We start from the raw sequence: 27,385 nt of genomic DNA on the forward strand, positions 1-27,385 counted from the left end.
ACAAAGTAACCTCAGTCTTTTGTACAAATGATTTGTTATTTATCAGAGACTGTAGTTAAGATGTACTTAATGATGAGAAATTATCACGGTAAAGGATTTCATTCAAAAATGATATGAATCAAGTGAACTTAAAATGGCACACAACACAAAAGGTAATGAAAATGCAGAACATAAATGAAACAAGGTGATGAGAAAAAAAAAGTGAACCGAAAACACAAAGTAAACTGAAATTTGTTTTTTTATTTCTCAAAATTATGAAAAAGAATACAAATATTAATTCACACAAGAAGGTATGGTTCATGAAGAAACAGAATTGATGGGGTAGGGACTCTCTCTCTCTATATCTCTCTCAGTTCATTAGGACTTCCATCTGTACCAGCCTAGCGTTGGTGTCTCCAGCCATGCGGTATGGGATCATCCCAGCGAAAGTGATCAGTGCCCGGGCCTGGCCACGCAGTATCTGTGCATGTAAATGTAGAAGACACACTGTGTTACAGAAGAGCACTAAAGTATTATATCACTAGCAGTTTGCATATAACTTATATGTATAATGCTCTGGACCAAAAGCCATCTGACTGAATTCTGGAAAACAGCTGAAAATGCCCCAAAATCCCATGCCAATAAATAAACAGAAAAATATATATTTGACCAAAACAACACAGTGTTCAGGATTATTATTCAGGTTCATTTTTAGCTTTGCCTTGCATATGCCTGCAAAAATCACAACTGATAAACACAATCAGAATCTTGCTAGCTTTCCTTACACAATAAATGTTACACTTTAATAAAGTTTATCTGAGAAAGAATGCCTTCACACTATGTATGATGACAGTGGACAAAGTTTTAAAATGGCTACATGATCTAAGGCCACACTAAATGGGACCGATGAGAGTAAGCACGCATCCGAGTAACGATTTATACACAACTATATAAGGTTATAAATGTAGAATAGAATGTCTTATTATAAGCCATAAGTCATAACATATTTTCCAGAAATAATTTCAAAAGACTATGACATAATGTTTCAAAATATCAAGCGTGTAATAACTATAAATCTGTCTTGCTGCTCTAAAACAATCGTGTATGGTTTTCCTAACCGAGTCTCGGTCCTCCAGCGTGCGCTGCTGTCTGCCTGGGGTCCCCGCTGTCGCCCCCTTCAGGCGCTTGTACTGGGTGAACAGAATGTTCATAGTGGCGAGAAGCACCTCGGATAAATTGTGTCTGACCTGCATCGAGTGAGAATCAGCTTTAAAACCAGTTATATAATATTAAAATGACAGCAGAATTTCATGCTAAAGTGTAAAGTGTGCCGATAAAGAGCACTCTTACCTCATCGCTGAAGTTCCTGAAAGCTGCCACCCTCTCTTCTACTTGGTCATGGCTCAAAGGAACAAGCTTTAGCCTCTCCATTATCTAACACACACACACACACACACACACACACACACACACACACACACACACGGTTATAAAAGTACAATAAATGGCATATTGAGCAGTTGAACACTGCATTTTAACTCACATCGTATGCACGGTCGATGTGGCTGGCGTGGTATTCATCAAAGAAGGTCATGAGGTCCAGGAGCAAGTAAAAGGTACTATCCACAGACTTCTCTCCGGTTATACCATTAGTGCGGTACCTGTAAAAACCACATCATCACAATAGCCCTGTCTACAGACTGAGCAAGATATTCAATAAATTGCAGTGAGAAGGAGGCTAAAAGGAAAAGTCCACCTTGAACAACTCGCTATTAATCTTCAGAAATAACAAATGATCTTCAGTAGTGGTCAACATTTAATTTGTTGGCTTTTTAAAAACTTTTTTCATCAGTGCTCTGGTTTTTTGCTTTGGTTAACAGTTTCTTACTACATTACCCACAATGCTATTCATCTACCTGCTGACAGTGGTGCAAGTGGGATTGAGCCCTTGGCCTAAAGAGAGCAATGCGGTGGGATTTTAGTGCTTTAGTCTGTCCAGCTCTCTTGCTCATCTGTATACTTTGTACACTCAAACAGCTCAGGCTGTCAACTTTCATGCTTATATCACCATCAGTGGCATCATCTGTGTCTGTATAAACCTGCAATGCCTTCTGTTACTTTGAGTCATTGTCTCCACTTCTTCTATGATGGATTTCACATTAAAATGACTTTGAATGTCTCTCTCTTTTCTCAGATGATCAGAAGTTTTTTCTTCTATTAAACATCATTTGTAACTAAAATAGCAATAACCCCCTGTGAGACTATTGCTGACCTCTCACAGAAATAAATATACAGAGTCAACACACTAAACTGCACAACACAAATATATTCAGTGTGTTTCAGGGTGGAGATTTCCTTTAAGTATGAGTTTAATTTGAGATTTTCATTGTGAGGAGAAACGTACCTTTCAGCGATACCTAGCGCCATGTTCTTGAGTCTCTCTTTGTTTGACTGTGGAGCATTGATTTGGGCAATTACTGGACTCAGCAACTTATTCATCAACTCCAGCACTTTATCAGGGTTCTATCAGTAGCAAGGAAAAAGATATAGAAATGCAACTTGTTTTTTTTTTTGTTTTGTTTTTTTTTTTACACACACTGATACAAGTACAAATCCTGTGTCATGTTTTCACAAACCTTGCCTAACTCATAGAGTTTGACAGCTTCCTCAAACAGGCCCTTGTTCTCGGCCTCTGAGGCCACTTTGGTGATGATGGCTCGTGTGTCTCCGGCAAACTTGTCAATCACACCAGGCTGAAAGGATTAACACAATCCCTTTTTAGAGACGGGCAGCATTTCAGGACGCACGCTTGTATTTTTAAAATGTTGTCCACCAAAAGAACAAAGCAAACATTGTACTTCATGAGTGCTGAAACAATAGAACATTTTTACAGCCTGTGTAGAGCTGAATGGGTACAATAATGAATGAGCATGAGTACAATGAGCTGAAATAAAGCTCCCGGAGAAGCTTTGAATAGAGGCATGATTGCTGAAAGTGTTCTTCTAGCCGCCCTGCACGTTATATAACGCTACAAGGCAGAGCACAGAACCTAGAGGCATACCTTTCTGCTTCCATCTTTTTCGAGCCTTCCGAGAAGCATGTCGAACTGTAAAAGGAAAAGGCAAGTTAAGAATTCAGAGAAGTCTTGCAAGCGTTAAAGAACAAACTGTGATTTCTGAGGCACAGCCACACCCTACCTCACGACTCTCAATGACCAGCTCGCTGACGCAGCGCATAAACATGTTCTCTCCTTGGTTGTCTTTTTCATTCCTGCCAAATACACACACAGTCTTGCTTATAATAAAAACATGATAAAAGATGACCAACCAGGTGGTCTCCAGAAACACTAGGACAGCTTGCAAACATCAAGGTTTGTGAAAAAGGCTTAATAATTCCTGGAAATAATAACGAGTCAGAGTGCATTCTGACTGCACCCATAAAGTCCCTCATGAATTATTCATCCCTTCTTAGAGAGAGAGAGCAATTCCTGCAGTGAAGGTGAAACGACTTCTAGTTAAACCGAGAGCTTTTCAAGAGAAAACGCTCAAAATCAAACGTTTATCTAAGGTCAGGTTCACAGGGGCTTGTTTAGATTTAGTGGGATTTATGTACCGCAGGAAGTAGAAGTACTGCAGAGCCTCTCGTGGGTCTGTGGCCTCAAATTTACGAGTGTAGAGCATGAGAAGACGGATGAAGTTTAGTCGCCGTACCATTGGGGGATCTCCTGGTTCCTGACTCACTGAAAGAAAGAAAAAAAAAGAAAACGGGAGGTCAATCAACACTCAAATATAGAGCAGTTATATAGTTAGTTATACAAAACACATGGTTTTCGCATGGAATTATTCCATTGTTCTTGAACTGAAAACTGAACTTCATGCAAAATAAGTCACATTTTAAACCGCTTATACCTTCTGTCAGTTATTGGAGATAAAGCTTTATTTATGCACTCCCAATATTTAAGATTAGATCTAATAATTATAGTAACGCTATAAGTAACAAACAGAAATAACTCAATTGCAAATTTTACCCAAATAATTTAGTTTTTATAAAATTGGACTGCACTGCATGCTTGACACATAAAAAATAATAAATTATGTATAAAAATATTTCAAATAATTCATCTGGCACTATAGCTAAATACATTTTTCAGTTGTTAGTTACTATTATTCATTCTAAATCAAATAAACTTATTATACTTATATAAAATGTACAGTACACACAATACCAAATATACTGTGCTATAGTATCAGCACAAATCTGTCACCAGCGTACATAGCTGTGCGCTCTGTCCTGATGATTTGAGGAGCAGTTTAAGTTCGTAGAGGGCGAGGGCCACGTGCACGGCGTGACTGCGCAGGCGCTCCACGCGGAAGAGGAACGCTATCGCTGCCTCGAACTGTGCGGTCAGGAAAAGCACCTGGAAGTAAAGGAACGGCTGCTGGCTGGCGGAGAAATGAGACTCTCCTGTGGAGAACAATATGATAGCAATTAGTACTGCAATATGTTGAGGACATTTTGGAACAGTATTGATACACAAACCACAATAATGCTGCACAAATCTGCCGACTTGCAACATTTAATGAATTAGACCATTTATACTCGTTTAGTGAAAAGTGCATCAAAAGCATAAGCTGTAAACTAATTTACTACAGCAGTTAAGAAGATAAAATATTAATTAAAATGTACAACTTGTACAGTGAAGTTATCACTGTTCATCACTGAAGAAAATATAATTCAGGCATTCCAGTATGTGTACAGTGCGCGCACACACACACACACACACACACACACACACACACACACACACAAATCCAACAAGATGAGCATGTGCAACTTAAAGAAATATAAATGCTCCTTAAAGCAAGTAATGAGTTCTACAAAAATCCTCCATGGCTGTAAAGCTCTTAAAGAGGCTGCTTTCTTTCCATTCGTATGAGCTGAAATAATCCGCTCATTTAGGCTGCGATTCGAGCTGCAGTTTATAAAAAGAGCTGTGAAAAGAGCTGCAGCTGGAAGCGGAGCGGTCCTTATCAGCACAAGTGTTTAATGCGGCCTAGTGGTGGGGCATCGTGAGAGATAAGCTTGACTCATCAGGCAGGTGGGGAAAATATAGTGTAGCGCCTTTTAAAATGCAACGAGAGGAAGTTTTAAGTCAAAGAGAGGAGAGAGAAAGAGAGAGAGAGAGAGCTTATCTAGGACAGGCTAACTGCTGCAGAATAAATTTCCTCCTCCTGAATCGCTTCCTTCAAGAGGGCCAGAGAATCAGAGCATCAGTCGGTGATGCATTGCCTCCATGTCTTGTTTTGACCCGAGCATCTAATGTTTAGAGAGTGTTTTATGAACTCGGTGGGTCTGAAGAGTTATGGAAATGTGCATGATAAATTGCAGCATGATGGAAATCTGGAGAAGTGGAATCATGGGCCTGCATCTCACCGTAGTCCTCCAGGAGCTGCTTCTGTAACTGGGCCAGAGTGAGTCTGTCCTGTGGAGCGCTGCTGCCATCTTCATCAAAACACACCTGGTTCAGCTACAGAACACAACAGAACCACTATTTAACATTTACAACAGTATCATATCCAAAAATAAAAAAAATAAAATAAAATAAAGTAAAATAAAATAAAATTTGCCATTTGCAAACAGGAGTAATTTATTAAAGTAAATAAAAGGGAATCCAAAATGAATAGTTAAATAATTATAATAAATAATTAACTACATAGAAAATGCTCAAATAGATAGTGTTTCAATAGTTATTTAAAACAAGCTAAAAGGTTTAAAAAAAAAATTTCATTCTAATAAAATACCTAATTAATAAAATAGATTTTTGGAACATGAAACAAAAGGGGAAAAAGTGTTCAAGCACTACACTAGAGTTAGATTTTGTATTGTTTAATGTTTATGGCACAGTTGCTTTCATGTATAATTTACTGCCTGTATTTATCCTGTTTTCTGATATGTTTTGTGATAGGTTACCTTAAGCCATAGATAGTCCTCCGTTTTATCAGCCACCTCTCCGTGGTTGTCTGCGATGTCACACTTGCCGATGACGCAGTAGACGGCACGCTTGTATGGATCGGCGCTGTTGCGCAACACTCGCCGATAATGCAGGCGTACTTTATTCTCTGTAGCTGGAGCCAGGCTGATCGAACAACAGACGATGCATGTTAACTCTTTGCTTATACATTATGTTAGCGTACACAGAGTAAGGCACTGCTTTCAGTGCGTGACATGATTCTAGGTGATCTCACCGGCGGTCTGGGCTGCTCATATACTCCTGAAACCAGATCTTAAAGTCTCCCAGCTGGTGCTGCGCTTGGTTCACCACCTGCATGGCTGCAGCCAAGTCTCCACAGCGCAGGCAGTAATAGATCAGAGCCCACACTGGATGTCCCTCCACCTCACCATCCTGCTCCCACACATAAAGGAGACTTGTCTTTCAGAACTCTTGCATTTGCTTGCACACTTTTTAGAAAAACGTCTGAACTAAGCGGCTTATTTGCTCATGCTGGGAAAATCAGTCACTTTGTTATCTACGATATACACATGAACACACTAGTGAGTGAGGTGTAGGATCATGCTGCAGTGATGGTGCAGTACCTGCATGCCTGGCAGCGGGCCGGGAAGTTTGATGTTGAGGAAGCTGTGCACAAGCTGATAAGTGCCAGGCACACCACCTAACTGAGCCTGGTGCAGGTTCCCAAACACAGTCACCATGGTGTATTTCCTATAGCTGGGAAAAGAGGTCATGATGTTAGAGCTTTCAAAAGTTTTTTTTAGGCCCTCACATAAAGTTCAAAATACTGTATACCTGTGACAAGCATCACTGCTCTCTAATAACACATAACAATCTAATAATGTTTGGTTTTTAGATTAAAATACTGATTAAAAAAAAAAAAAAAAAAACTAAAGAAATTTACTATTTTGCTAAAAAGGCTCGAAATGAGTAACAAGATTGTTATTCAACTTGAGGTTATTTAGTTTAGAATAAGTAAATACACAGGACAAGATGTATTAAAAATAAATGTTTTAAATGAATAATCTATCATTTCATGAGCAGAGACTGTCCTTTCGAGGTGATGTCAGTCAAAAACACTGTCACTGAAAAATAAATTGGGGAAATATAATAAAATAACATTTTTCTTTTTGCCATGATCTTCAGGAAATTTGGATGATGCAACCTGGATTAATTCATAAATTATATATATATAGTATTTGAATGATTATATTTAAAGTGTTGCTGTGACATTTTCCCCATTTTCCCACTTGTGTACACATCACACATTTATGCCTTTGTATTTTTTTGGTCCCTGCTTTTGTTTCTTTTCAGTACTATAACTATCCCTGACACTCCTGTATTTGCAGCCAAAATGTCTGTGTGTTTGGTCTGTGCATAAGGTTCTCCTAGTCCTCAAATAAATGCAAAAACACAATATAGGCCTGTTTTACATTTTGTTAAAACCGTCTGTATGGAAAAAAGTGCTGGCATTTTAATACATTACAGAAATACCACTGACAATTTCCCCTTTACCCCTGCACCCTTTACCCCTGTTCTCCTCTCTGCTCTCTAACCTGTTCTCCAGGAAAGTCAGGGCCTGTCGGACAAAAGCCATCTGCATCTCCACAGAGACACGACTCTTCAGTGTGTCTTTGGCTGGCACCAGCAGCACATCTGTCATCTGCTTCACCATCAGCCACATGTCAGACACGTTCTACACACACACACACACACACACACACACAGTATTAAACAAATCAGAACACTAGGAAAATATTTCTGTAGCTAATAAATCATTACAGCGCTAAACAACATGTTATTTAAAAGCAATTTAGAAGGAAAAAAAACAACAACAAAAGTATTCGGCAGCTACGACTGGGACTAACCTTATCATCCAGACTGTCAGCTACCGAGGCACACAACTCCCCCAGATTGGGCCGACTGTGCCCGTTTACGATCTTCTCATTGAAAACGTAGATCTGATGGAGAGAGGAGAGAGCTCACACACATCCTTCTGGGAAGGTCACATGCCAGTTTGGGCTATGACCTTCCAGTAAAGTAATGGACGATAAAAAACAGGATGAAAACGATAAAAACGTTTAGAAGGTCGTTGAAAAAAAAAACCAAGATGAGAAACACGACTCCGCAGGCGATGTGGCGGCACATGGCGAATGCAGGAAATAAAGTGACCAAAAAACTGATGAGATAATAAGCAAAGTGGCGGAGAGGGAAAGAGATAGCGCCTTTGTGCTGGGGCAGAGAGATTATCCACAATGCCCCTAGCCAGCCAATCAATCTTTTGGATCGATCAGGGCTTGGGCTTGCAATACATGACCTGATTGAGCCTAGTCAGATAGTGTGAGCAGACGGTAGAGGAGAGCTTACGTAGACACGTCCGCTTCAATTAACGTCTCAATGCAAAGACGATGCAAATCAGTTCAGTGGAAATAATGACTAAGTGGGTAAGGAATAAACCACACCAAGGTGTGCTGTTATAAGAATATAATCAATGTGATGCATCTCCCCTCGAAGCTAAATAGCTTTTATTTTTATTCTCTCACATAACAGAAACCAAAATTTCACCAATCACATGATTTTAATCCTTTTAGTTGTTACTATAGAAACAATAAGACTGATTACATTAATATCTGAATTTCACTAGGAACTATAGTCAGAGCTGTTCTGTTACAGAAAATTAACCAACACCTTAAGACCATTCAGATTTAAGAGATTAAAAATCTTGTGGTAGAATTTTGATTTAAACATTGTGCAGATGCAGTACACTCACCTGTCGCCCATAAGCCACCTCCACACTGTCCAGAGCGCTGCGTCCAGGAGCTCCCACTTCACTTATAAAACTCGGCTGTGTGGAGGAATTAAACACACACACACACACACACATTAGGTGGTCTGTTAAATTTATTCGTATGTAGACTTCCACACCAGAGACAACTGCAACTAAATGCATAGAGAGTATGAGAAATGCAGGAGCACTGGTGTTATCTCTCTCTCTCTAATATGTGTTCATGTAAACACAATGATCAATGCAGCATGAAATCTACAGTGAAGAACATAACCCATGCTTGAGCGCACATCTTTCAACAGTGCTCATGTGCACACAACACAACACGCCTTAAGCCAAAGAAGAATTTACTTCTTCAAAAGAGTGACAATTTATCCGGATGGATCACGCATCTTAAAGTTTAAATGGATTATACAAGAAGTGTATTGTTGAAGAAGGAACAGACTGAGAGCATTGGGGACGCTCCAAGCACAGGAAGTGAACAGCAGGCCATACATGGAAAATTTAACTGCTAATTAATAATTAAAGTGGAAGAAAAACACACGCTCACATACACACACACTCAAGTACAGGCTCACATACACTCATGTTCTCGCATACACGCACACGTTCGCGCTCACACACCCTCACGCATGCACTTATGCTCTCACACACACACACATGCTCGCACACACGCACTCACGTGGCCACAAAAGAAAATGCAACATCTTAAAATGTTCTGGTAGATAGAAGTGTGTGTGTGTGTGGGCATATGTATCGTGTTGAAAATTTTAAAATGACATGATTTAACAAACATTAATAATGCAGGCCAGACTTTATCCAGGTCAAAGCATGGGTGTAAGTAAAATCCATTATTATGTTCACTTTATAAATCCATATATAAGTGCCAGCCATTTTAGGAGTCTATGGGCGTGTCCTTAACATAAAACACGCTGCATTCAATTACGATATTTTTTATTTTGTTCAGAACACATGCATCCTTTAGAAACTTTCACATCTCAAATCAAGGGTCAGTTAAGAGCTGGTGGTCAAAACAAACGATGTAACTTGACATCAGGAACACGGAGCAGTTTGTGGACAAAAATTATTTGTTAATTTTTTTAGTTATTATTTTAAATTGCATTTCTGGCAGGTAAAAGCTGTTGTATTCTACAATTTGAACATGTGTCCCATTTTTCCATAACAGTACTTTATTCCTTCTGGCCTGACTATTAGTGTATGTTGGTGCCTTAGCAACATGGTCACACGCGTTCCCTTATTGTGCAAAAGCTTTGCCTATTAATACCATTCACATTCAATACAGCAAAGCCACAGCAAGGCATCAAGTTACCTACCTTCTGCTTCGGACACATTCAACGTTACTGCAGTCTGCCATATCAATATTAGACTCCTTCATTTTAAACAGCATGAAAATTATTTTAAGATACCTTTTTATGACTAAATTCATAATGTGGATCACTTTTCTCCATTGTTTCTCATTTTTAAAAAATGTCAGAAGAAAATATGGAGAATTCTGCTTCGAGGAAATGATAGCTTTGTTATTTAAAAAAATTAAAATGATTTAAAAATAAATCTTGAATTGTAACTAAACACTGACACAGACAAAGCAATAAAAAACTACAGAAGTAGAAGAAAATGTTTTGTCGTTTTTTCCTAATTTATGTAATTATTAGTTTTGTTTTTTAGACAATAATGTTATCTTGTTGAGGTCTAAATCCCAAATAATGTCCAGATATCTTTACTGCTTAAAAAATTCTACAATAGAAATACACCCAAGGAAAAGGAGTGATTTCAATAACTACTTCATTACCTACAAGCCTTTGCCTAGAACACCAGGGGACTTTTAACCAATAAAATTTTTGGAAATGTGTGACAAAAACTAGAAAATTGGAGCTTGAAGGTTGAAATTTTTTTCCTCGTTCTAACAGCAGTAGATGGTAGCACTTCAGAATTCCAATGTTCTTCGAACCATCGCCTGCATTTACTTAGACACAGTAAAAATCCAATGAGAGGTGTGCGTGGGACTGCTATTTTAATCCTACTCCCACACACACACGAAGAAATCCAGGCCACACACACCAGAACACTGTACTATACACTATATGATCAAAAGTATGTGGACACCTAAGCATGTGGTTCTTCTCCAAATTGTTGCCAAAAAGCTGGACGCAAATAATTTCATAGAATGCCTTTGCATGATGAAGCATCATAATTTCTCTTCACTGGAACTCAAACATGTTCCAGCATGACTATACCCCTGTGTGTATTGTGAGCTACATGAAGACATGGCTTGCCAGCATCGGTGTAGAAGAACTTGAATGTGCTGCACAGAGCCCGGACCTCAATACCACTGAACACCTTTAAGAAAAACTGAGCAGTGACTACACCCCAGGCCTCCTCACTCGATCTCAGTAATGCTCTGGTGGATAAATGAGTACAAATCCCCACAACCACGCTCACAATATAGAGGCAAGTCTTCTCAGAAGAGTGAAAGGGGACTAAATCTGGAATGGGATGTTCACAAAATTCATAGTGATGTGATAGACAGGTGTCCACAAACTTTTGGCCATACAGTTTAATAACAAAAGGTGTGTGTGTAGAAATACATAGTGAACTAAATCTTCTTCTGAATCCTATTACAAGCTATACATTTTATTACAGATTTAATGCTATTGCTGTGTGTGAAAACTAAACGCAGTTTGAGATGACTGCAAGTATGACTGACTGAGCGTGTGTGTGTGTGTGTGTGTGTGTTTGTAGACCTCCACATCCTGGCTGAAGTCCAATGCATCCTCGCCTGCTCCCAGCAGGGTGTGCAGCACTCTCTGCTTCACCTGCTCCCACTGCACCAACATGGACTCACGATGATATTCCTCCGCCAGCAGGAAAGTCTGCGAGAGAGAGAGAGAGAGAGAGAGAGATGGAGAACACGAGTGAAGGAGGAGGAAAATGAAAGACTAAAAAGCTCTATTGAATAAATAGGTTAACCACCATGAGATGCATCGAAAATAGCCAGTGGAGGGAGATGGGAGCAGCCTAGACCCGAGTGTGTGTGTTTACAGTGCACTAAATACTGACAGCCGTGGCCTTGCAAAGATCGCCATTTCCTTCTCCATTCAGGCCAGAGAAAGAGAAACTGAGAAAGCTCAGCAATGGTGCTCTCTCGTCTAATGGAAGTGTGCCACTAACTGGGTCTGCCTTCACGCCTGCTACAGATTTAGCATACACCCTGATTGAATAGACCTTTTTGTCTATTTCACGCAATCCCGGAGGACCGACGTGTGGTAATTGCGAGCGCTCTAATTAAAACAGCAAAGAAAATCTTTTATGGAACAAAGTGTGTGTGTGTGAGGGGGTCCACTTCTGCAAGGTGACATGTTCCCACCCAGTTTGAGGAAAAGCTCTGGAGCTCCTAAGATGCATGGAGACCCTGTGCCCGTGTTGCAGGACTTAATTCGATTAGTTGCTAACCAGAATGCAGTCAGATGTAATAGTGTGAAACGCTTGAGCTATTCGGAAATCACTCTCATTGTTAAAACCTGCTCAGAAAGCAAGCCACTTCATGCCTATGGCTAATAAATGTCTAAACTGTTGGGTTTTTTTTGTTTTTTTTTTGCACCAAATGCTTCTCTATTACAGACAGGTAACACCGATCTCTTACCCTTCAAATCAGAGGGATAATAGATTAAGTAAGGAGATGGAGAAGAAGATATTGACCCAGCAGAAGTCTGCCCTCTGATTGAGTGAGGGATAATGGCTGGCGGGTGCCTCCTATTTTTACCCCAATGAAAGCTGCTGAGAAGTCTAATGCGAGTGGAAGAGACTGGCTCTGACATCAAGATGTTTTTGTGTGTGTGTGTGTGTGAGATGCAGTGACTCAATGGTGCCAAACCCTTTTTTTTGGTGTGGGTAAGATTGAACCAACATTACAAAAGCAAATATAAATAATATTGATTAAAATTTGTGATAGACAAACTGACTAATTGCGAAGTGAAGTTGAGACTTACCCTGCGGCGAGACTCCTCAATAGCGGACAGCAGTGCATTGTCTCTCTCATTCTTCAGAAAGCCCTGGAAAAACAGACACGGCCTGGAGGTTAAATGTGCTGCAACCTACTTTTCCCCCCTCTCAGCTTTCAGAGCACACGCCCTCTCTCTCTCTCTCTCTCTCTCACTTCCTTCCTCGTTGATCGTCTACACCATCCAAGGCACAACGACGGCAAAGACAAAGAATAAGCATCGTTAACAAAATCAGTGTTAAAGAAAATTCGCTTGTAATCGACCCGGTAATTCCGCCACACTGTAATTCCACTCTTCCAACATGGTGGCGCCAGACTAGCTTCGAGACGAGAGCTTCGGTTTCAGTCGAGAAGGTTCTGGAAGTGATTTACACTTTCGAAAACATGCTTTTACACGCCGTGTACGACGGGCCGCCCACGGCGTCTCATTGATATTTTGCGCGAGAGCTTTACCATGAAGCTTGATTAGCGAGATGCCTTTTCATTTGCAACCTGTAAACCAATTCCATCTGCTCTGAAGAAAAAAATGATAACGGTAATTATCATAACATCTCGTTTTGAGATGACACAAAACACTTACTCTCAAGTGGGGGACGTTATATCTCTTAACACATCTCCATTACCGTTTTATTATTAGTTGAATAAAACAGGTAGCTAGAAATCAGTTGCTCAAGCTACGCCAGAGGGATTTGGATATCGGAGTAAAGGAAGATCATCTGCAAAACTCGACTGCAAAGATTTGTCAGGAAGCCATACAGCCTTACAACAAACACCCGTCTGTATAGCGAATCCCCTGACACAGGCGCTGAACATACATCCTCGCTGGCTCGTTTCAGTGAAACCCTGTCTGCTGTGACTGGAGACAGGAAAGGACACTTTGCAGACGAAATGAGCACACTCTCAGTGCCGAGCCACACACTGGCACCGAACAGCCATCTGCAGCACACACATGCACGGTGGGGGCTGGTGGTAGCAGGGTACACAAAATCGAGAGGAAGTTGGCAGTGGTCAGCTTGGAGTTTAGTATAAAGAGCATCAGAATGCAGCTAGGTGGGGCTGAAGGATGAAGCGTTTCATAAAACAGCGACACCATACGGTGGTGGAAGGCTTCGAGACGCCAGTAGACGCCCACTACATTTTCTGGCATGAGGCTTTTAGAACATGATACTACCTATAATCTCATGATGCCTCACTCTGTCATCTGAGTCATACTCTTATATGGAACAATGTCTTCTTTCAACGCACCACACCCCTCTTTAATCGCATTATCGCTTCCTTTACCATCTTCTCAGCTGTCCCTGAAGTACTTCCCTTTCGTCTGTATGAACACTCTATTCATTCTCCATCCTGTGACTCTTCAGGAAGCTTCTCTCACCCTGCCCCCTCACCACCTTCTGACTTCTTTAGCCTACCCCTTTACCCCTTTTGCCCCTCCCCCCAACCCCAGCCTCAACCAACTCAACCACACCTTTGATTGACAGCTGCAAATGAGGACCGATTTTACTGTGACCCGGGATACGGAGGAGTGGAGGCGGAGCTTGCATGGTTAACGGTGCGTGCATCTCTCAATCGTTCGATCCTAAAACAAGAGCCGTGAAGCTCGCTGCTGTTTTTTGGCCAGTCATTTCTTGCTCAGTCATCGTGGCCTTGTCCTCCACTAGCCCACAGGAGACGCTAGCGCCACCCGCTGTCCATAAAGGGTCCCCGACTAAAGTAAAAGGATTCATCCACTCTAAAAGCCTGCAAATTTTTTACATATTGAGGCTTTGGTCTTATCTTAAAAAATGTTAAAGGCCTAGTTGTTAGATGATCTCATATCTCTTTTGCTGGTTTTATAAATCGATTGTTAATAGTAATCAGGAGACATTAGGACTCGTATTGCGCCATTATATTTCAGCAGGTACGGCTTGTGTAGATTTGTGCGTTTGTCAAAATGTGCGTTATCCGATGATGAAGGAATTTTGTGTGGCACACAAAGAGAGCAGTTCCCACCCAGACAGCCATGCACTCGTATAGGGATCTGCACGTAGGAGGGGAAAGAGGACATAGTAACCACTATAAGATGCTACTCAGATTTTCTGGAATGTTCAGTAGAATCCATATCTTAGAAACGCTACACATTTATATCTGTAACATTCGATCAGGTTAGACCATTCACATTTACAAGCTGGAGTTTTTTTTTTTTTTTTTTTTACACAAATCTGATATAGTATGTACAGACTATGTGTCGTTCCTATGGACTGCAGTACATACGAATTACACATTGCATTGCAAATTGCTCATTCCTCACCCTTTAACCTACATATTTAAGTAAAGGCTGACACACATGCAGCAAAAAATATTTTTGGCCAGCAAATATATTCGCATGACAGCTTACTGGACAAAAGTCGAAGATATAATCCATCCATGAAATCTTCCTCTTTATCTGTGCTGTTTAATTAAATGAGAAAGATGCTCCCTCTTCTGCCATTAGCACTTCGTAACAATGACCAAGACAGGAACCCCACCCTAATGCCACCACTTCCTGTGTGGCCATCGAGCCTTCGTCGTTATCATCATCATCCTCATTACCGACATCATTATCAATATCATCAGAATGATAAACTTATTACAAGACATACGGTGCAAAGTGTAGAATCTGCATGATGCGAGTGCTTCAATTCTGGATCGTATGTGCGCCTAGTGAACTCGTGCAAGTGTGCAAGCATGTATGTGTGTGCAGGAGATACTTACTCACGCCGTGCCTCAGTCTGTCAGTGTAGGTGCATATAGCCAGGAGCAGTGAATGGCTGCACCCAACACACTCTTTCCTCTTTCCTAGCTTTAGGAAGTTGGTCAGCGCCATTCTCGGGCGTTTTCTGACCTCGCTCGCTGCCGGCACACACTCTCGACTGCCACGAGAGCCTTCCCACCCCGTGCCGGCCCATTGGTCTGAACCCAGATATGTGCCACGAGCAGGGTTCCTGTGGGCTGCTTTATTGTCAGAGGAGGACCATACCAAGTCTGTGCATAGACGAGGGGGGGATATTGTGGAGGAGTGATAATTCAGCCTGAACCGTCTACTGCTCTCCATCACCCAGCTACCCCTCCCTCTTCCCTCCAGCATCCCTGCCATCCTCCTCTTTCAGTCTCACTCATTTCTTCCTTTTTTATACATCTCTGCATCCGTCCTCCCACCACCCCCCACCACCCCCCGCTCTTAGCGCAACGCAATTATGGTAATGGATTTTTTTTTCCTCCCCTCTCCTGATGGCTTCCGACATCCTGTCCAGAAATTGGGCTAATAATCCTCTTAAGAGTCATGTTTAGTTAATGAGAAGAGTGCAGTGGCTTTGGAGCGGCTGGCCAGGCCAGGCACGAGCGCATGTACAGCTATTTCACCCTCATGAGCTAGAGCAGCTGCATCTATCACAGTGTGGAAGCAGACAACAGGGGCTGCTCTCTGAGACAGAAAGCAAGAGAAGCAGAATGCAGGAGAGAAGGAAGAGAGTCGCGCGTTTCACGATTCTACCGTCTCGATGCCACAGCGAGATGTCTTTCCATACATCCCACTCCTCACTCAAATACTGCTAGATGATCATGCTGCGCTGCACAACCTCCACTCTTCTACCTTACGGAGAAGAGCGAATCGCTATAGGCCTTAACGTTTTTCTTTGTCTCTCTACAGTATCAGAAAATAGCAATGCATAATCACATTCACATACATCTCGTATAGCTTAATTCACAGCTCTCCTCTCATCCCAAAATAATGAATAACTTTTACACCGAATTTACCAGAACACACACACACACACACTCGTGCTCACACGTACACACATGCAGGGAGATATACCCGGCTACGCCTTATCAACAGTGTATGCTTTCTTTGTCTTGAGACGAGCAGCTCAGCAGCCTTAGAGAGAGCAGCACAAAGAACAATAACTTAACATAAACGCAGCACACAATAGCTGTATAGCTGTCTGACATCCTTAACCCCCACCACACACACACACACACAGAGCATTCCTTAGCATGGCATCTGTACCGAGTCATATTTATCATATTTCAGAGATAAGAGACTTTCAAAAGTCTCTATATTAAAAATAATTCAATTATTAGGAGAGACATCAAATCTAAGCATGATAAGTGCTGGTGGATCAAAGACACACAGTCCATACTGGGAAAAAAATCTGACACTGAGACAACGAGAGAGTGAGAGCGTGAGAGAGAGAGAGAGAGAGAGAGAGAGAGAGAGAGAGAGAGAGAGAGAGAGCGAGAGCGAGAGAGAGAGAGAGAGAGAGCGAGAGCAAGCTTTACTGCCAGATGCTAAGTGCACTTCCAGTAAGAGGAACACTCTGGCAGGCCCCACCACAGAAATATCTAGGCTAAGAAAGGAAGGAGGGGAGGGAGACGCAGACTTGGATGAGGGAGGAGGCACACTGAGCCTTCAGGATGCGATACAAAACATAAGGGGATCAATACGCTAACGTGATGAGTCGACAAAACCCGTCTCTATCACGCTGCATCGATAAAAAAAACGCACGCCTACCATGACCCTTAGCAAAAATCAAACACATTTACAACGAACATGTAGCCGTGACTGACAAGTGTCCATGATCCTGTCTGAAATAACAGGCCATGATCCTATGGGACGGACAAAAATGAGGCTCAGGGCTAAGTGTTTAGAAAGGCACAAAAAGCAGATAAGAGACAGGAAGCCAGACATCTTCCTTGCTGCATTATTTATTACTCGTACAAATAATCTGGGAAAAATATGTAGAACAAGTGAATCAGTGGCATTAACTGAAGTGTATAATGTGGTTGTGAGAAGCAGTTCTTTCAAAAACTGGGGTTTGGGCCCGAGCTCTTGTCTGTGTTTACGTGGGCTTCCTGTCAATCTTTTTATAGACACTCCCCAAATGCCCAGTCATTCCACCCCATCTCAGTCTGTCCGAATAGGAAAAAAAATGGTGAAATCCAGCAAGCTCCCAGTGCAGCCGGATCCTTTTACTGCGAGCAAAGGAAAAAACAAGACAAATTAAACACAGTTAAAGCCTTTCTGAGACTAAGTAATTATTACTAGGACAGGAGGTGATGTTGGACATCAGATCCCTAGCTCAGTAGCCAGGGCATTGATCAGCGAGTTGGACATTTTAAGGGCTGTCAATCACAAAATCCTTCCAGTGCCCTGGAATGTTTGACCCGTAAAAAAAAAAAAAAAAAATCCCACAATGCACCACAAGTACCATCAATGTTCACTATAATCCCTTACTGGAAATCACCTCATGTTTTCCTGTGGAAATTCTGTAATCAAGTCTCTCAGCTCAAAAAAAAATGCTCAGCCAACTTAGTCTACAAATGTAATGAGCGTTTTATGAGAACTTTATGTTCTATTTGTGGTTTATGGAGTCTAATGCCTTTTAAAAAATCCACTAGCTTGTCAGGAATCAAACCACCAACTATAAAGGTGAGAGGCAAACCTGCTCCAATCTTAACATCCAAACATCATTCTAAACTTTGTGAATAAATTCAAAATGTACGAGCTTCATAGATTTTCATGTAATTGATGTACATCATGAGCTGTGACCAAAATCTCGGCCTGATGATTTAATGCTCTCTGTTCGGTCACCACCGTGTCATTCCATGACTCAATTTCCAGGTAATGGGACTAATATCTGAGCTCAGTACATCATCCCATATGAATCGTTATTCCTTCTAAGCAAAGTGTCAGTAAATCAAAACCAAGATGACATCGACACATATTCAGAAGGAGATATTTAAGCTAAATTTCCCATGAAACTGTCTTACTAACATCCAATACTGACGCATTTTATATAATTATGTTAAAAAAGCCCCACTGGCTGCAGACAGTATACCGATTAAAATGTGATTTAGATATCAATATCAGGCTTTAACTATCATTAAGTCCCTCATGTCCTCTAGGAGCACTTTCAACAATAATGATCATCAACCAGGCAGCAAATACTACGCCCTAGTGCTGTGTCCAATAACGCCCTCTGGTGCACACGCTGTAGATTAGACGAGAACTGAATGAAAGATAAACCATAAGAGTGTCTAAATACTATTATATATATATATATATATATATATATATATATATATATATATATATATATATATATAGATATATAGATATATAGATATAGTATTACTATATCTATATCAGTATCAGTATTGTTGTGTGATTTCTGTGGCTATAGATTAAGGAGCCGATGTATAGCTGGCATGTTAACAAGTAAGGAAAATGACAAAGGATCTTGCCAGACAAAAAAAATCCACCAATAGCAGCGTCTTACTGTACAACTGCACGCACGTTACTCAGCATAAAACTGAACTGTCGATTATCACTTAGACTTAACACAACACCGACACTCCTACGTACCAGGATGACCACTGCAGAGAGAAATGTGTGTGCGATTTGTCTGACGAGAATGACGGAACACTGAGTCACTGTGACTGACCTGCCAAATCACTGGACCTCAATTCTGTAGAAAATGTGTGGGATTATTTGGAACAGAAGAAGCAAAACGGGCAGCACGAACTCCAGCTGAGTTGCACACAGAGTCTGTGAAAGAATGAGCGAAAACTGACAGCCTTCATCACCACCTACGTAATTTCACTTCTCATCATTCTACAATAAGACACCACTATTGGTGGAGTGTTTAGAATTTTGCTAAAACAGTGTTTTAGTCCTCTTGAATATCACAGAAAATTGCCATTATTTTTTATTTATTAAAAACACAAAGACACCATGAATTGTAGTTTGAGTTACAGGTGTGTCACAGGAAATTTCATTCCGGTTATTGCTTACTTATCAGCAGCTAGAAACGGTCCCTGTTTAATTCCCCTTATTATTTTTTATTGTGGGTAAATATGACAAAATCAAAATAGGACCTAACAAAGATACAAAAGTGAAGCCAAAATGTCTGAGGCCCTCTTGTGGATGGATGCAGTACAGTTTTTAACCCCGCCCATTCCCATATTAGTCAGTGAGACCGACGACTAAAATACATCTCATTAAATTATCTTCAGCAATAGCGCTCTGGTTTTATAAATATCTTGCCTTACGATAAGTGTGATTTTTCGGTTATTTGGTGATAAATATATGGCCGTGGATGAGCTGACTCGGACATGACAGTCGATCTTCATCACCATGCAAGCTCTTTCCAGCGGAGTCTGAAGCTCTGGATAGTTCTGTAGTGAAGCTGCTGTAATCTGAACAGTCCAGGCGGTTTTTCCTGGTATGTTGCTCATTTTGATTTCTAAGCTAGCCTGATGTACTGATATAATAACTAGCATACCAAGAATAAATGAAAAGTGAACGATGCTATAAACCAAGGCAGCATATACTTTTCCATTCAGCCTCATAACAGCTTTAAAAGGCAGTTGGTTTTCCTGAAATGCTCACTGATAATGTGAATGCTAAGATTTGTTCCATTACAGTGAGACAATAGACTGAGATACCATTCTACTGTTTGGCTGATTGGATTTATCCAATCAGCCAAACAAATCAATCCTCATTTCTCTTGCCATGACAATACAGGAAGGATGGAAGCTTCCTTTGAGAAAAGTGAAGCCATCGTCCACATCTTTTCCACCTGCTGCTTATGATGCATCATAAGGCAGAGTAACTGCTCTCTTGCACATATAAGCCTGCACTTTCTTTGTGTGACTCTGATGACAGGGAAAGCAGTAAGTATCATCCTTCTTACCTAAAAATACAGAGACTTTCTAGGATTCCAAGCTGTTAGTGGATGTGGCATCTTTGTGATTCAGAAGTGTGATGTCCCAATAACAGAGCACACTGTTTTGCAGGATTGTTTGTGATCATAGCTTCCAAAAATGCATGATTTTGCAGCTTTTCTTTTTGTAATTTCTGATGCAACTTGTTACGTTTTTTGTGCTTTTTTCAGGAAAACTACTTTAAAAATACACTGACCAGGTATAACATTATGACCACCTGCCTAATATTGTGTTGCTGCCAAAACAGCCCTGCCCCGTTATGCACTGTGTATTCTGACACCTTTCTCTCAGAACCAGCATTAACGTCTTCAGCAATTTGATCAACAGTAGCTCGTCTGTTGGATCGGATCACATGGGCCAGCCTTCACTCCCCACGTGCATCAATGAGCCTTGGCTGTCCATGACCCTGTCGCTGGTTCACCACTGTTCCTTCCTTGGACCACTTTTGATCGATACTGACCACTGCAGACCGGGAACATCCCACAAGAGCTGCAGTTTTCTGATCCAGTCGTCTAGCCATCGCAATTTGGCCCTTGTCAAACTCACTCAAATCCTTACTCTTGCCCATTTTTCCTGCTTCTAACACATCAACTTTGAGGACAAAATGTTCACTTGCTGCCTAATATATCCCACCCACTAACAGGTGCCATGATGAGGAGATAATCTGTGTTATTCACGTCACCTGTCACGCCTGATTGGTGTATAAGCCACTGAGGGGTTAACACTCTGTGCCGGTCCCAACCCGAGATAAAAAGAGAGAGTTGCATCATAAAGGGCATCCGACATAAAACCTGTGCCAAATCACAATATGCCGTTTGGATGATCCTTTGTGACGACACCAAACAAGGAGCAACAGCTTTACCCAACAAAATTGCAAGCAGAGGATTCTTCTTTTAAACTCCTACTAGTGAAGAGACATTACTTATTATGATTACGTTCTATGATAGCTGTACTCATGTTTGACACACATGAATGCAAAATGGCTTTAGCTGAAAAGTGATGATGTCACATGACGTCTTAACCCAAATATTCTGAAAATCTGCTGTAATTTTGAAAGATTGCACGCTGCTCTGAATATCACATAGATGACATGTATTTAGAGATATGTATAGATGACATATGGGTCATTAAAGGAATTAGAATCATCTTACACAAGACGGTATGATTTCTTACAATCTCCATGTTTACAAATATTACAATACCTCTGTAATCTGACTCACCTGAATGTCTGCGTCTTTCACTGGTTCCAGTGGCTCGAAGGTTGTAGCTGCGCTCAGGCTCTCCAGACGCTGGGAGATGTGAAAGATGTCCAGTCCTCTGGAGCCCAGGAGGATTGAGCTGGTGAGGAAAAAGAAGATATATGAGGTACACTATATTGCCAAAAGTATTCGCTCACCCATCCAAATAATCAGAATCAGGTGTTCCAATCACTTCCATGGCCACAGGTGTATAAAATCAAGCACCTAGGCATGCAGACTGTTTTTACAAACATTTGTGAAAGAATGGGTCGCTCTCAGGAGCTCAGTGAATTCCAGCGTGGAACTGTGATAGGATGCCACCTGTGCAACAAATCCAGTCGTGAAATTTCCTCGCTCCTAAATATTCCATAGTCAACTGTCAGCTGTATTATAAGAACGTGGAAGTGTTTGGGAACAACAGCAACTCAGCCACGAAGTGGTAGGCCACGTAAACTGATGGAGTGGGGTCAGCGGATGCTGAGGCGCATAGTGCGAAGAGGTCGCCAACTTTCTGCAGAGTCAATCGCTACAGACCTCCAAACTTCATGTGGCCTTCAGATTAGCTCAAGAACAGTGTGCAGAGAGCTTCATGGAATGGGTTTCCATGGCCGAGCAGCTGCATCCAAGCCATACATCACCAAGTGCAATGCAAAGCGTCGGATGCAGTGGTGTAAAGCACACCGCCACTGGACTCTAGAGCAGTGGAGACGCGTTCTCTGGAGTGACGAATCACGATTCTCCATCTGGCAATCTGATGGACGAGTCTGGGTTTGGCGGTTGCCAGGAGAACGGTACTTGTCTGATTGCATTGTGCCAAGTGTAAAGTTTGGTGGAGGGGGGATTATGGTGTGGGGTTGTTTTTCAGGAGCTGGGCTTGGCCCCTTAGTTCCAGTGAAAGGAACTCTGAATGCTTCAGCATACCAAGACATTTTGTACAATTCCATGCTCCCAACTTTGTGGGAACAGTTCGGAGCTGGCCCCTTCCTCTTCCAACATGACTGTGCACCAGTGCACAAAGCAAGGTCCATAAAGACATGGATGACAGAGTCTGGTGTGGATGAACTTGACTGGCCTGCACAGAGTCCTGACCTCAACCCTATAGAACACCTTTGGGATGAATTAGAGTGGAGACTGAGAGCCAGGCCTTCTCGTCCAACATCAGTGTCTGACCTCACAAATGCGCTTCTGGAAGAATGGTCAAAAATTCCCATAAACACACTCCTAAACCTTGTGGACAGCCTTCCCAGAAGAGTTGAAGCTGTTATGGCTGCAATGGGTGGACCGACGTCATATTGAACCCTATGGATTAGGAATGGGATGTTACTTAAGTTCATATGCGAGTCAAGGCAGGTGAGCGAATACTTTTGGCAATATAGTGTATATTAATACCTGATTCCATAAAATCCAGGGTTATTTCAAGTCACACTGGAGATTTTGGGGTTTCTTAATGTACTTCAAACATTCAGCATGTTAATGTATTGTTAGGAAATGACAAATTATACTTATTATTTTAGCACTTACATGAAATTACATAATGTGCAGTTTTCCTGTAATGTTAATGCTGAGGGATTTAAGGGTATTTACTATACAGGTGTATCGACAGGTTTCATACTCCACTGATTACACAGTTAACAGCTTGGCTGACCATTAGGTTTTTACAAAAAAAAGTACTTTGGAATTTCTTTTCCTGTAGGTTTTTACAAAAGCACATGTCATATCAAATAGTTTGAGAATGGGAAAAGAAATTGATAATTGATGTACACTATATTGCCAAATGTTTTGGGACACCTCTCCAAATCATTGAATTCAGGTGTTGTTTTTCAGGGGTTGGGCTCGGCCCCTTAGTTCCAGTGAAAGGAATGAGCCAGGCCAAAATTGGGACGTCTGCCTTTACATGCATATGAATTTAATGTGAAGTTTCAGCTTTGCAGCTACAACAGCTTCAACTCTTCTGGAAAGGCTTTCCACAAGGTTTAGGAGTGTGATTACGGGAATTTTTGACCATTCCTTTAGAAGTGCGGTCAGGCACTGATGTTGGACGAGAACGTCTGGCTTGCAGTCTGCACTCTAATTCATCCCAGAGGTGTTCTATTGGGTTGAAGTCAGGACTCTGTGCCCCTCTGTGTTGGAGGGGTGTCTCAAAATATTCAGCAATATAGTGTATATAATTCATAGACTGCATCGGAAAAAAAGTGTTGGAGCTGAATAATGTATATTTATCAGCTGGTCTCAGAAATGGCTCAAAATACTCCATCATTATGATAATAATCAACTTTGTCATACTTTTCTTTTTTTAAAGAAGAAGGAAACAAAAAAGAAATCTGGCAAACACCCAAAAACGGGGGGGTTGGGTGTTTGCAATTCTCACATTATTCCAATGCTGAAATGTGTTACACGCTTTGTGACAATTTGGCACAAAATTATACAAGTGGAGGCATTGCAGATTTTTTTTTTTGCAGAATATAGTGTGCTGTCTGTGTGTTCGACAGAATCTGTTCCAACTTTCAAGATGTGGGCAAGAGAGCTGGGAAATGTGTATCTGTAGGAAATAAGATTTGCACTTTTAATAAGATTTGGAAAAGAATTCGATCACACTTGGAAGGAAAGGTTTAAAGGAGTAATAGATATATCTTAGTATTTAGTCTGGTTTATTTTCATCATTTTAATGGCTGGTAACTGGGTATAAACATAGAGTATTGTTATTTATGTCATTTTTTTATATTCAGTACACTATTTATGTTCTTCTTAGTAGAAAGCCTTCCATATAAGCATGAGAAGTTTAGGGGAATTTATGCAACTGTTAATATAATTCTCAAGTTTTATACTATAAGTAATCAATAATGTGTAAAGCTCTAATATGTGGGGTTCGGTAAATATTTGTGTATTTTATGATAAGCATCGTTGGCTCATTTAAATACATTCCAGAGTTTTTATTCTATTTTTCCTGCTTCTAACACATCAACTTTGAGGACAAAATGTTCACTTGCTGCCTAATATATCCCTCCCACTAACAGGTGCCATGATGAGGAGATAATCAGTGTTATTCACTTCACCTCTCATTGTTCATAATGTTATGGCTGATTGTTGTATACAGGACGTTGAAAGCAGCTGTATTAAACAGATTCAAACTGCCAACCTGTATTTTTCATTCAGTTAATCTGTACATAGACCTCAGTTTTAGTTTGTATATAACTCGTATATGGATGTATATTCATACTTTCTAATTTAGGATATTTATTAATTTATTGTGCATTTTAAAGCTTTGCTGCTCTTGTGTTAAGTCGTTCCTGTTGCTGCTGTGTTGTTCTTCTTATGAAGTTCAGTTCCACACAGAATAAATGTAACTAGCTTCAAAAAGCTACATTAAATACTGAACCCCTTTCAAAAACAGTGGAACTTTAGGAATTTAGCAAGTGTATGACTTTTGAAGTTAACAATAAGAATAATTTAAGTAACCATTAAATACCATTCAAAGAAAGCCAACTACAAACTACAACAAAGCCATACAAACTTTTTAATTTTGACTGCATGCATACAGAATGTTGAACTGGCTTTTCTTTGAAGCAATATTGTAAAAATTGCTGTGGTGTGGTATTAAATAATAATCAACATGTAAATAAAGCACTGAAAAGATGCACACTCACGCTTTGACATCGGCCGTGTCCTGCGAGGTCCGTGTGAGGGTGCGAGAGCGCAGCCTCTCTCCAGCCTGCTGGATCTCCTGAAGGTTGCGTTCAACATGGGGCAGCTCGGACACGGCCTCGGTCTCAGCTGCCAGCTGCTCGGCCTGCTGCAGCAGTTCCCCGAAGCCCTCGGCATCCATGTCTAAGCTCCTGAGATTGAACAGCACAGAGTACAGGGCTTATAAGAATTTGTGTACCTGTATACTCTTTTCTTTTACCTTACTTTACACACACTGTAATAATCCTAACAGCAACCAGTATAAACAAAGCACGCATATGTGTAGCATTATTTTAGTACAATTTCATCTGTATCAGTGGCAGTATTATTAAACCAGAAACTTAAATGACTCTCTATGTGTAGTGCCATAAGAATATTTATCAAACTGGATACAAATTAATGTGTTTGATGTGTAATTTGTTGTGGTGAATTGTGTAAATTATTGTTTGCAGATGCATTTATCTAAGATTTGGCATTCTTTCTGGAATAGAAAAGTGGTAGGGAATCTGGAGACCCCTAGGCACATGGCATGAGAAGCACAAGGTGCTAGCCCATCACACACATAGTTAGATACAGAGAGAGAGAGAGAGAGAGAGAGAGAGAGAGAGAGAGAGACATTTCCTACTGCTTTAAAAATACACTGATCAGGCATAACTTTATGACCAACTGCCTAATATTGTGTTGGTCCCCCCATTATGCACTGTGTATTCTGACACGTTTCTACCAGAACCAGCATGAACTTCTTCAGAAATTTGAGCAACAGTAGATCGTTTGTTGGATCGTATCACACGGGCCAGTCAACCCATCACACACACACACACACACACACAGGTAGTTACACAGAGAGAGAGTGAGAGAGTGAGAGAGTGAGAGAGAGAGAGAGAGAGAGAGAGAGAGAGAACAGATCATTCAGAGATACCAAGCAGTCTAAACGCACGTATTTGGACATGCCAACGACTACACCACCGGCCATGTAAGTGCAAAATAAAACTATTTGTTTTAGCAAAATTAAATGATTAAGAAAGCCTGAAAAAGACAAATAAAGCATTGATAAACGAGATCCAGTGTTACTAGGTATGTTATGTTTTCATCAGTGTTTACATTACAGTTATGATCTCTGATTGAAAGCAGCTGAAGAGATGTTTTTATGACCTTAAAATGGTACTTATAATATACACACATACACACACAGTGTATTACAGAAGCACCTTTAAGGTATAGTAATAAAGTGGTGGTGTTGTCATATCCCCCAAAGCCAGGAGTACACTGAATAAGTTCTTTTTAAACAAGAATTTCACTGTATTTAACTGCTCACGTCCACTTGTTCACACATTACAATAAACACTGATATTACACGATATTTATACCAGGCTTCTGTCTTAATGAACTAACTGGTTAACAGCAGCAGCTCCAGTTCAGCTGAACAGCGGTAATTATCTACACTGATCGGTTACTTGGCTACTGTAGATGTTATAGAAACGGACCTATTTATCATCAAATTTTCTAGACTGAATGTATGAATGAACAGACCGGCTTGTTAGCTAACTACACACATACACACACATACACACACATATACACACATATACACACATATACACACACATATACACACACACACACACACACACACACACACACACACACAGGCTAGCTGAGTTAGCCAGCAGCAGTCCAGCACGTTTTATATCAGGCAGGAATATACACGTGTCCCTAAACCATTAACTCACACTGAGAGTGAGTATTAGCTGATAGCGGATCGATTTACTTACCGCTTTATTTCCAAAACGTACAACTGCGATATAACGCTCAAAGTAGTTCTTTTGACAGTTTATAACAAGAGGCACAGCATTCACATTACTCCAGTTTCACTCCCGGGTTCTGCACAGCGACCACGCTGATTGGCTCATTCACACCGCTCCGTGACGCGG

The 27,385-nt window shown here is 40.9% G+C and overlaps 1 protein-coding gene across 2 annotated transcripts; it reads right to left on the reverse strand.

Moving 5' to 3' along the window:
• Window positions 1–237: 237 nt before the first annotated feature.
• nup93 (nucleoporin 93) lies at window positions 238–27,385 on the reverse strand. 2 transcript variants are annotated; one of them, XM_058387920.1, is made up of 22 exons: window positions 27,227–27,385; window positions 25,418–25,606; window positions 21,756–21,873; window positions 12,782–12,844; window positions 11,537–11,665; window positions 8,760–8,834; window positions 7,858–7,950; window positions 7,546–7,685; window positions 6,574–6,706; window positions 6,225–6,382; window positions 5,950–6,115; window positions 5,413–5,506; window positions 4,252–4,443; window positions 3,592–3,718; window positions 3,177–3,249; window positions 3,041–3,085; window positions 2,616–2,732; window positions 2,384–2,502; window positions 1,523–1,640; window positions 1,330–1,413; window positions 1,098–1,226; window positions 238–460 (listed from the first exon to the last, which is right to left on the reverse strand). In XM_058387920.1, the coding sequence occupies exons 2-22, from the start codon at window positions 25,594–25,596 to the stop codon at window positions 350–352; spliced, it is 2,463 nt and encodes an 820-aa protein (XP_058243903.1). In that variant the 5' UTR covers window positions 25,597–25,606; window positions 27,227–27,385; the 3' UTR covers window positions 238–349. The 2 variants fall into 2 exon arrangements, with proteins under 2 accessions (XP_058243903.1, XP_058243904.1); XM_058387921.1 differs by lacking the exons at window positions 21,756–21,873; window positions 25,418–25,606; window positions 27,227–27,385 and adding an exon at window positions 15,526–15,810 and having other exon boundaries at window positions 239–460.

Source organism: Hemibagrus wyckioides, linkage group LG04, assembly GCF_019097595.1.
Source record: "Hemibagrus wyckioides isolate EC202008001 linkage group LG04, SWU_Hwy_1.0, whole genome shotgun sequence".
Taxonomy (NCBI): Eukaryota; Metazoa; Chordata; class Actinopteri; order Siluriformes; family Bagridae; genus Hemibagrus; species Hemibagrus wyckioides.